Source organism: Chiloscyllium plagiosum, chromosome 28 (genome assembly GCF_004010195.1).
Source record: "Chiloscyllium plagiosum isolate BGI_BamShark_2017 chromosome 28, ASM401019v2, whole genome shotgun sequence".
In the NCBI taxonomy this organism is placed as follows: Eukaryota; Metazoa; Chordata; class Chondrichthyes; order Orectolobiformes; family Hemiscylliidae; genus Chiloscyllium; species Chiloscyllium plagiosum.
In genome coordinates, this window is record NC_057737.1 from 25,017,861 (window position 1) to 25,029,691 (window position 11,831).

General features: G+C 38.9%; 1 protein-coding gene across 2 annotated transcripts in view; it reads left to right on the top strand.

The window, feature by feature from the left end:
* appbp2 (amyloid beta precursor protein (cytoplasmic tail) binding protein 2) overlaps positions 1 to 11,831 on the top strand; it is an 86,357-nt gene that overhangs the window by 40,781 nt on the left and 33,745 nt on the right. For both annotated transcript variants that reach the window (XM_043718527.1, XM_043718528.1), the window contains exon 3: positions 7,108 to 7,259. In XM_043718527.1, the coding sequence (XP_043574462.1) occupies positions 7,108 to 7,259 (152 nt within the window). The remainder of the gene's footprint in view (positions 1 to 7,107; positions 7,260 to 11,831) is intronic.

Here is an 11,831-nt window from a genome sequence, read left to right on the forward strand (position 1 = left end):
ACCCTTCCTGGAGTTAACCCATCTATGTGACTGTATCCTGAGACTTTCCCCCTTCCTATAACTGCCATCCATCACATCCTGTTGCTGTTGCAAATTCCTCATCGCTTCTATCTGTCTCTCCAACTGATCCACTCGATCTGATAAGATTTGTATCCAACAGCATTTTTGGCAGATATAATCTGCAGTAACCCTTAAACTTTCTTTAAACTCCCACATCTGACAAGAAGTACGTATCACTGCAAAGGCCATTTTTGCTCTTTCACAATCTACAGACCCAGAAAATAACACTATTCCTCTACAAACACTGCCCCAGGTTAAATTAATAGCTATGGCTTCTATTTTAAGTTTAATCAAGAGACTTATCTCCAAAAACATGTAATCAAGAAAGAATCCACTATATTCACTACTGCAGCCCTTCTCTTGGACAGACTGAAACAACAATTAACTTATCTGATTCTGTGCTGTGAATTTTGCCCAACAGTTCCTCCAAGATTAGTTGTGAATTTCACGGTTAATTTTCCCAGAAGCACTCTATGTCCAGCGATACACTAATTCAAACAGCAAAGACAGTAACTATGCAGGTTCGCTCTCTCGTGCACTGTCCATGTGCTTCTTTTGTCTGCTCTTCTCCCTTTTAAACTGGTGTTGTTTTGACTTTTTTTTGCCAAAGTTCCAAAACAATGCAACAGCATATAAAACAGTAATTGCTGCTCCTGGAATTCGAGGAAATCACCTCCAACATCTAAAATACCTCAAAAAAAAAGAGCAGCTCTTACAGCCAGAAATTTTTCCCGTCCTCCATCTTGGATTTCTGCCAATACTGTCTTTAATATCCAATAATGCAACTTCAGTCTAGGAACTTGGGCCATTCTTTAGCCCCATTTCGAGATTAGCCTTTAACCCCATTAATTTCCCTATGTTCCTCTAACAAGTGTTGTATTTATTTCCTCCTCCTCTTGGAGGTAGTGAACTAAAATAGGGTCACAGTGGGAAAGAGTTTGCACAGCAGTGCCATAGTCCTTTTGCTTTGTTTCATGTGTATATAATCCAACAAGGTTATATTCTCTCAAGATGGACAACAGGCTGTATCACATAGACAGATGGATGGACTGACGGACTTTGTTCCACCAATATTAAAAGGCCTGGCAGGAATTGGACTTGACTATAAATTATAAAAAGTGCTACTAGAATCCAGTTCATGGAAGGGAGGGAGGAGGGGCTGGGAAGGGAGGTTATTTAAAATTGGAGAACTCCGTGTTGAGTCCTTCGGGTTGTAGGCTGCCCAGGTGGAAGCTAAGGTGTTTTCCTCCAGTTTACGGTGTGGTTGTTTGTGGTAATGGAGGAGGCCAAGGATGGTCATGTCAGAAAGGGAGTGGGATTGGGAGGTCACCACCCATTTTAATTCCCCTTCCCACTCCCTACAGCCTGGAGGACTCGACACTGAGTTCTCCAAGTTCAAGTAACCTCCCTCTCCGTCTCCTGACTCACCCCCCCCCCCCCCCCCCCCACACACCTATGACCACTTCACCACCCTGCCTCCGCCATTATCTTTATCAGCAGCCCCCCTACACCCACCCTGAGCCCTGAAGAATGGTTACACCCGAAACGTCGAGTTCTCCACCTCCTGATGCTGCCTGGCTTGCTGTGTTCTTCCAGCCTCTTGCCTATCTACTTAGGATTCCAACATCTGCAATTATTTTTGTTTCGAACAAAAAAAAAATGCCAGACCCTTTGTCTTTGGCTGCATGTGCCCTTGAATGTAGTACAGTAAAAAGATGCATCATACTGCATTACTCTTTCTAATGAACAAAGGTGAAGTCGTATTTTAGTTGTAATTTTGTCTATACAGTTCTTGTGCACACTAAAATGATTGTTGCTAAGTTTCTTTAGAGGAATTGTGTCTTAAATTTGCTTTTAGATCCAGCTTTAGCAGTGTGCATTTTTTTTTTTAAACCATTCTGCATTTCTGGGTTGAGACTAATGTGCTGCTGAAAAACTGATAACAACAGACTCTAGTGTGGCTTGTGGCTGCAGAATGATCCATTGTTCCACTGGATGTTGTTGTTGTTATTATAAATTCCTTTCATTAGTCATTCCAGTTTAACGAAATATTTAAACTTCATGCACAGTTGCAGAATATAGGCCTCTGAACAGAAGTAGGCCATGCATCCTTTTTAGTCATAAGAGTCCTACAGCACAGAGACAGGCCCTTTGGCCCAAAATGGTTCATGCCAACCAAAATGTCTGTCCAAGCTAACCTTGTTTCCCTGCACTTGGCCTATATCCTTCTAATCCTTTCCTATCCATGTATTTGTCCAAATGTCTTTTAAATGATGTTATGCACCTGCCTCAACCTCATCTGCTGGCAGCTCATTTCATATGCATAACCATCCCCCGTGCCCCCACTACTCTTTCTCCTCTAACCTTAAACTGATGCCCTCTGGTACTCTATTCTCCAACCCTGGGAAAAAGACAGAGTGCATTCACCCTATCCATGCCTCTCATGATCTTGTACACCTCTATAATGACACCCCTCATTCTCCTACGCTCTAAAGAAAAAAGGTCCTTGCTTGTCCAACCTCCTTTTTATAATTCAGTCCATTGAGTTTAGAAATCATCCGTATAAATTTCTTCTGCACTCTTTCCGGTTTAATAACATCCTTCATGTAACAAGGTGGCCAAAACTGAACACAATACTCCAAGTTTGGTCTCACCAACCTCCCGTACAGCTGCAACATAACTTCCCAACCTCTATGCCCCGTGCACTGATGAAGGCCAGTGTGCCAGAAGCTGCCTTCACTGCCCTGTCTAGCTGTGACTCCACTTTCAAAGAACTGTGAACCTGAACTCCAAGATCCCTCTGTTTCACTTCATTCCTTAGGGATGTACCTTTCACCATGAAACTCCTACCTTAATTTGACTTTCTAAAATACAAGACCTCATTTATCTATATTAAACACCATTTGCCATTTCTTGGCCCACTTCCTCAGCTGATCAAGTTCTTACTGCAATTTCTGATAACCTCCTCACTGTCCACAATGCCACCTATTTCATCTGTAAACTTACTAATCATGCCTTGTACGTTTTCATCCAAATCATTGATAAAGATGGCAAACATCAATGGGCTCAGCACCAACCTCTGAGGCATTCCACTAGTTGCAGACCTCCGGACCGGCAAGCATCCTTCCACTATTATCCTCTGCTTCCAACCATCAAGCCAATTGTGCATCCAATTTGCCAGCTCCCTCTGGATTCTATGTAATCTAACCTTCCAGAGTAGTGTACCATGTGGAACCTTATCAAAGACCGTACTGAAATCCATATAGACTACGTCTGCCACCCTGTCCTTGTTAACCTTCCTGGCCACTTCATCAAAAAAACTCAAAAAAATTTTGTGAGGCATGATCTCTCACTCACACAGCCATGCTGATTACCTTTTAATCAAACCCTGTCTTTCCAAATGCATATATGTCTTATCTCTCAGAATCTTCTCAAGTAACTTATCCACCACCAATGTTAAGCTTAGTAGTCTATAGTTCCCAGGCTTTTCTTTGCACCTGTTCTTTAGTAATATAAAGGACAAAAGAGAAGCAATAGTGGGCATTGGGTTGCTGGAAAATGACGCTGGAGAGATAGTCATGGGGAACAAGGAAATGGCTGAGGAAGTGAATAATTACTTCCTGTCAGTCTTCACTAGAGGACACAATAATATCCCAAAAATTCAAGAGAGTGAGGGAGCAGAGCTGAGTATGATGGCCATCACTTGAGAAGGTGCTAGAAAAACTGAATGGCCTGAAGATGGATAAATTACGTGGACCAGTTGGAGTACACCCCAGAGTCCTAAGGGAGATAGCTGAAGAGATAATGTAGGTGTTAGTGGTGATCTTTCAGGAATCAGGAAGGGTCCCGGGGACTAGAAAATAGTTAACGTGACACCCCTGTTTTAAAAAGAGAGTAAGGCAAAAGACGGAAAATTACAGACCGATTAGCCTAACCGCTGTCGTGAGTAAGATCCTGGAATCTCAGGATGAGATTGCTGAATACGTGGAAGTGTATGGTAAGATATGGCAGTCAGCATGGTTTCATCAAGGTGAAGTCATGCCTGACTAATCTTCTAGAATTCTTTGAGGAAGTAAAGAGCAGGTTAGACCAAGGAGAGCTAATGGATGTGATCCACCTGGACATCGAGAAGACCTTTTGACAAGGTGTCATACAGGAGGCTATTGAGCAAGATAAGGGCTTATGGTGTGAGAGGCAGGGTGCTTGCCTGGATATAAGCTTAGCTGTCTGGCAAAAAGCAGAGAGTGGGCATTCTTCTCAGGATGGCAGCCAATGACAAATAGTGTTCTGCAAGGCTCAATCTTGGAACCACAAATTCTCATTTTATGCAGAAACGATCTACATGAAGGAACTGAAGGCATTCTGGCTAAGTTTGCCGACGATTCAAAGGTAAGTAGAGTGACTGGTAGCATGGAGGCAGGGAGGCTGCAGAAAGATTTGGAAAGGTTAGGAGAGTGGGCAAAGAGTGGCAGATGGACTACAAATGTGGAAAAGTGTAAGATTATGCATTTTGGTAGGAAGAATAGAGGCATGGACTATTTCCTAAATGGGGAGTAAATTCAGAAGTCTGAAGTGTAAAGAGACCTGGGAGTTCTAGTCCAGGATTCTCTCGAGTTAAACTTGCAGGTTGAGTCAGTAGTTGGGAAGGCAAATGCACTGATGGCATTTATTTTGAGAGGACTTGAATATAAAAACAGGGATGTACTTGGGAGGCTCTAAGGCTCTGGTCAGACCACATTTGGAATATTATGTGCAGTTTTGGGCCCCATATCTCAGGAAGGATATACTGGTCTTGGAGTGTGTTCAGAGGAGGTTCACAAGAATGGTCCCAGGAATGAAAAGCTTAACATATGAGGAATGTTTGAGGACTCTAGGTCCATACTCAATGGAGTTTAGACAGATGAGGCGGGATCTAATTGAACCATACAGAATACTGAATGGTCTGGGTAGTAGATATTGGGAAGATTCTTCCATTGGTAGGAAAGACTAGGGACATGAGGGAACAGCCAGAATAAAGGGAAGACCTTTTTAGGACAGAGATAAGGAGAAACTTCTTCAGCCACAGAGTGGTGCATCTATGGAATTCATTGCCATAGAAGGCTGTGGAAGCCAGGTCATTGAGTACACTTAAGACTGAGGTAGGTAGGTTCTTGAGTATCAGGGGTTACAGGGAGAAAGTGTGGGAAATGGGGTTGAGCCATGATTTGAATGGTGGAGCAGACTCTATGAGCTGAATGGCCTAATTTCTGCTCCAGTGTTTTATAGTCTTATGACACCACATTCACTACCCTCTAAGTCTTCTGGGACTTCACCCATGGCTAACAATGATGCAAAAATATCAGCTAGGGCTGCTGCAATTTCTTTTCTAGCCTCTTGCAGTGTTCTTGGATATATCTGGTCAGGATCAGGTGATTTATACATTCTAATACATCCAAAACCACCTCTACTGTGATTTGACTGTCTCTAATATATCACCACTAACTTCCCCAAGTTCCCAAGTCATCATGTCTTTCTCCGTGGTAAACACATTCATTGAGAACCTCACCCATCTTCTACAGTTCTGCAAGTACATGTCCACTTTGGTCCTGAGGGGCCCTATTCTCTTCCTAATATTTTTTCTTTAATATATTTGAAATACCTCTATCATTCAGCAAGATCATCTTTGATGTGGTTGTGGTCGTGATGGGATTTTTTTCAGAACCTTTTTTGGAACCAGCAATTGAAACTAGCTGAGACGTGTGAGGATTCTATTAATTTTAATTTTCTCCATTTTCGTCTTTAAACAACATTTTCTCTACAAGGCAAGCTAACAGTATCAACATTGTTGCTGATGGACATAGGCCTTGCTACTCAAAAGATCACTATGCAAAATAAACTGACAATTTTATTCCGAACATCTACAAGAATAATCTAGATGAATAGTATTGATGTAGTAAATGTTGGCAGTATTGGGTCAGCAGTACGAGGGTAGTTTATTTTGCATCTTGTCTCCAATTTTCGGGGTGTTAACATTGGGTCTCAACTGACAGTGTTCTGTATACAAGCACAACTATTCCTATTTGCCAAATGCATAAAAACATATTTCCACAGAAGAAATCACAATATTTCATTTAACATAGAAGCTTTCTCCCATTACTTAATACATAAGCATACTATACCTCTTTTTTTTTTCTCCCTCCTGTACCCAATCTTGATTCCATTTTAAGAGATATATGCTATTGTCTTGCATGGAATGGTTGAGGAGGGGCCACATTAGCACTTCTGTATTTTAAAAAGAGTCTTTATTGGATTTTATTGATTGATTGTGTTTTGTGTTTATTGTAACTAGTTTTACACTGACCTGAGTGGAAGTGTCCACTCTGTTCTGCCCTATTGCACTACTTCATAATTTTGAGGACCTCATTTGGGTCATCTCTGTCCTCTCCAATATTCTGGATCAAAATGCTCAGTCTTTTCCCCTGTGGCTGTACGCTCTTAATTCTGGGATAGTTCTTACTTATAAATCAATTTTGCACTTTTTCTGCAATGCTTGTAATCTTTTTCACACTTTTTATGGAGCCTGGAATTAGGACCTGTGCACAGCAATCAAAGTGTGAGGTAACCACAGGGTCTGTGAATGTTTAAATGATATAACTGCTTTGAAATCTCTCCCAAATGAACTTTTTTTTTGTATGGTTTTAGTAACCTGGACTGTTTTAACAATTTATGAAAATCCTGCAATCCCATTTTTGATCCACTCCAGTTTGCTACTAAAGTTTAATGCCGCACATACGTAACTTGGAATTTGTTTGCTATGTAATGCCCATTGGGAGTGTATTAATTTTGTCTTGTATTTAGGACAGTTGTCCACTGTATTAATGGCCTGAATAGACTTCATGAAATGCTATTATGTACATAAATTTGTTAATAGCAGTGATGGATTCCTCCCTTCAGAATTCTATAGTCATTAAAATTAATTATATACAGAAATTGATTTTATTTTCGATGGATTTATTTTAAAATGTACATCACTCTCTGCTTAATCAAGCCATTCTCTCTCTCTGCTAGGCATCTCCTGCATCACTGTTTTCAAGCATTAATGGATCATGGAGTAAAGGTGGCTTCGGTGTTGGCCAATTCTTTCAGCAGGCGCTGTTCGTATATTGAAGAGTCAGATGCTCATGTGAAAGAAAAAGCAATCCAGTTTGGATTTGTTTTAGGTAAGAACTGTTTTTCAGTTGCTTTTGCTTTCTAATCCATTCAAGAATCAATCTGAAGGAGAAAATGTATTTTAGACTGTGATACAAATCATTTGGTGTTGATTTAATCTTCAGGATCTACAATTTTTCTTCCAGTCAGAATAAGATACTGGAATCTGTATAATTGAAAAAATTTAATTTTGTGTATGTTTATTTAAAGATTAAATAATTGCCAACTATGTACTGGATATAGCTTATTGAAGGGTATTAAATGTATATCCTTTCCACTGAAAAACCTTTTTTGAAGATTAAGATTATTCTTATCCTGTGTATTCCATCGGAAGGGAGGACTGAAGAAAGTAGAATCACGTCAAAATTGACAGCTTACAGGTGATGCAGCAGTTATTTAAGAAGCTGAATTTTAGGGCTCTTGTGGTGCAGTAGCAATTTCCCTCCCTCTGTACAAGGAGGCTTGGGTTCAAGTCACACTTGCTCCAAAGAGATTGATTAGAAAATATAATAAGGCAGAATTTTAGTAGAGAATTTCAAATAATGGATTACTTCCAGTTCATCTGAACTAATGTAGGTGGTCTCTTAATGTCATATGCTAGGTTACAAAACATACATCCCATGTTTTCATTTTAACAAATTGCAATGCCAATTTTACACTGTAAAGATTTCCTTCGTACTTTTATCTTAACCCGTTACCTGAACTTGTGTTTTTGTTTGTAGAATTTGGAGTTAATAGAACACACATGGCATGTGGCCAGGAAAAGATTGCTGGCATATTCCTTTTTATTTAAAAAGACACATTGCCACCCTGACATTGTAACTTTGCAGTGAAGAAGGGCTTTTAAACTTTTGACTATAGGAATAATTAATTTGATCATTGTGCCTTTTATTTAGATTTCATTAGAAACTTGTACTTAGGAAAAATCTGCATTTGATTTGAATTATAAGAAACTGCCTGAATCATGCATATTTCACTGCATCTTCAGTTCATTTTACCACATTCAATTTGTCTTAGTAGCAAAGTAGCACATCCATGTAAACAGAAATCAAGTGACTGCAAATTATATCTTTTAAATGTGAACATACTTCAAACCTACAATTCTACGATTGAAAGGTATAGAAATAGTGTTTTGAGAATTTGATTGATTTGCCTTTAAATCATAGAATCTTACAATTCAGCCCATTGTGCCGTTATTGGCTTTCTATAAAAGAGATCCAGTCAGTTATACATCCCTCTTTATTGCCTGTAGTGTTCCAGTTTCTATTCCCTCTTAGTATTTATCCAATTTTGTTGAGAAAGCAACTGATTGCATACATTTGCATCACCCTATCAGCATCACTTATGTAATATTTTTAAACATGATAAATTTGCAAATCAAATGGAAAAACTTTTTTGAATTCTGATATGTAGTTTAAATGGTTCTAGAGCACGATGCTTAAAATGTGCCAGTAGCAAAATGTACAACTAGATACACCTCTGTTTGTATTAATCTTATGTGGCATAGACTTGCTGAAAGTTGGAATATGGATATAGTTTGCATTTGGCCGTAGTAGGTGCTCTACCTATAAATTACACACTATGTTATGCCGGTTTTCAAGATTTTCATTTCCTAAGATGGTGCTTCCCAAACCTTTTACCCTATATGACACATTAGTGCCTCAGGTGTCATGTGATCTAAGTGAACATTTCAGGGTTTTGTGGAGTTGGGGTTTGGGCTGGCAGAACTAGGGAGAGGGCAACTAAGCAAGTAGTGTTTGGCAACATGATTTAAGAACCTGAACGGGTGTGATGTTGAGGATTGTTGGGGGAAGGTGATTAAAACTTGGGAACTTCCCCTGAGAAAAAGTAAAATAAGCACTTTTTTAAAAAAAATTGTAGTTAGGGGTTATAGCAGCACCAGGCTGAATTTCAAATTGAGATATTCCTACCAATGACGAAAACATGAACATTTTAAAAGGGCCTCACCACTGCTAAAACTTAGTCCAAGCTTTACAGCTGCCATTGCTGCTTTGAGCTGGTAAAAGTCCCATCCTATAGTTTGACCCATAATTTGGTCAAACCCTCCTCTTGCCCCACCCACCCACTAAAAGGACTGCTGCTCATTCATTTGTGTGTAAAATTTGTTGTGATCCAGCAAAACAGGCAACTTTAGAGAATGTTCTTTAAATGTTGAAGAGTGATAATTTGGTGTATTTAAAATTGCTCTTTTGCAGCACTTGCCCTTACTTCAGACTAATGCTGTAGAAACTGAGGCATTCTGTGTCCCACAATAAAAGTGAATCTTCTGGGTCACTGTTTGTTTTGTGAGGAACAGTATTTGCCAAATAATATACAGTATATACTCATGTAAAAGTCAGCCCCTTATTTTTGGCCAACAAATCTTGTATTTTCCATATATCTTGTGTAAGTGTTGACCCTATTGTATCACATTATAAACTTCTTACAAAGAAAACTGCATGTTCTCATTAACCCACTTAAACAAAATTGCATTCATTCATTCATATCGGTAACTCAACCCATCGCCCTTTGGTTACTATATTGCGCATCCATCCATCCATTTGTACATCCGTCCATTGAGCCCACTTGGTTTACTACAGCACATTTACTCAGTCTATCAGTATTTATCGCACTTTGTTCACTATACATCCGAATGTTTATGTCGTTAACAAATTCATCATTTTAACTGTGATTATATCTGAGTAAAAGTGAGACATATTAGCTACATATATCTTTAATTCTTTAACAAATTTGTTAATGTTGCTGAGGTTGATAACATACAAGATTAAATAGGAGGAAAACAGAAGAATTTGGCAGAATTACACATTCAGAATTTAATAAATGTTTCATTTTAAGTGTGCCATTAAACCAGGCCATGACTATGTTGAACAGTGTGATTTTGCAGGATTTCAATAAATGTTTGACATGTTAAACGTTCATGCTGGTACGTATAAATAAAATTGCCTATCAGTAATTCATTCTTGTTTCTCTTTACTGTAATTCATTGTGTTTTTCTTCTTTACCTGGGATTAGTTGTGCGATCAAATCAACTTATGCTAATAATACAGTATTTTGAGCTGCAGCATGAATGTCAGCCCCACAAAACTAGTAACCGTGTATTAGTCGACCCTATAAATTGAACCTTTAAAAATAGCCTAAAAATGTTTGACTTTTGCACAAGTATGTGCGGTAATTAGAGAGTTGAGCATGGATGTGGACGTGGATAATGGCATTAATTAGTTTTAATGGGTTACTCAATTGAGAAAAAGTACGATTTTTAGAAAATAATGAGTATTGACTGTACTTATGAGTACAGTGTGAGTACCCATTGTAAGTGGTAAAGACCTGCTGAAGGGATACGGAAAGACATTTTGTAAGATCTCCGAGCCAATTAAGTAACTGGGTTTTTTTCTTTGTTTCTGATTATTATTTTCTTTTATAAGCTGCAGGTATTTTATCAAATAATGTTGTATCTATTATATTTCATAGATGCAGAACAATTTTTTTGTGTGAGATTGAAGTAACAAAAGCAGCCTGTTAAAATCATAACCTCAATTCAGTTCCTAACTTCATACTTAAATCCAGTTTACTGAAATCCCAAGATGATTTTAATGGTGAAAATTTTGAACTATCTAATTTAAATTAATACAACATGAATATACAGACTCAAGATGAGAGTTTTTGCCTGAAACATAGATTTTCCTGCTCTTTGGATGCTGCCTGACATGCTGTCCTTTTCCAGCGCCACTCTCATCTTGACTCTGATCCCAGCATCTGCAGTCCTCACTTTCGTCTAATATAAATATACAGCAAAGTGGGAACTTTTAAACTGATAATTCAGTTTCACTCTTTTAAAACACTATGGTAATAGTCCTTTTTTTTATATAGGTCTCTAACGTTTCTATGAAATGGTTTTGTTTGCTGGCTGTTCTTGAGTTGCTAGATGTGACATTGTTGAATTCGATCCAAAAAATAGGACTTGCTACTGGTTGTATTCTTCCAGATTCTTCCCCATTAGATAGTTTTCATTTTAATTGTTGTTTGAGTTTAGTTGCACTTTCTGTCTCAGTAGCAGACAATGTGTGTACTTTTGAAGTTATCCTCGTGGAGACTGTACTTATGTCATTCTTTTTTTTTGGAAGTTTATGCCAAAATAAATCCTTTGCCTCTGATATACCTTTGCCTCTGTTATGATTTTTGTTTTTTGTGAAGTGTAGTCTTCTGTTATGTGAAGAAATAAAGTTGCCATAGTCCCAGAGGACCATAGTGCTGCCCTCTCATTTAAGAGAGAGAGATGACGACTGGTGATGGATTAACCATCCCTCAAGCAAGGGGCAAATTTTAGAAGGAGAGACCTTCATGGTAACTTCAGCTGGTGTAGGAATGCTGTTGATGTCACTCTTTGCACATCACAAGTCAGCCAACTGAGTTAACTGACCTCCAAATGTGGAGAAGTGGGCGAGACTTGGATAGCAATCCTCTGTTGTCTTCCTATGTGTAAGGAGAAAGTGAGGTCTGCAGATGCTGGAGATCAAAGTTGAAACTTTATTGCTGGAACAGCACAGCAGGTCAGGCAGCATCCA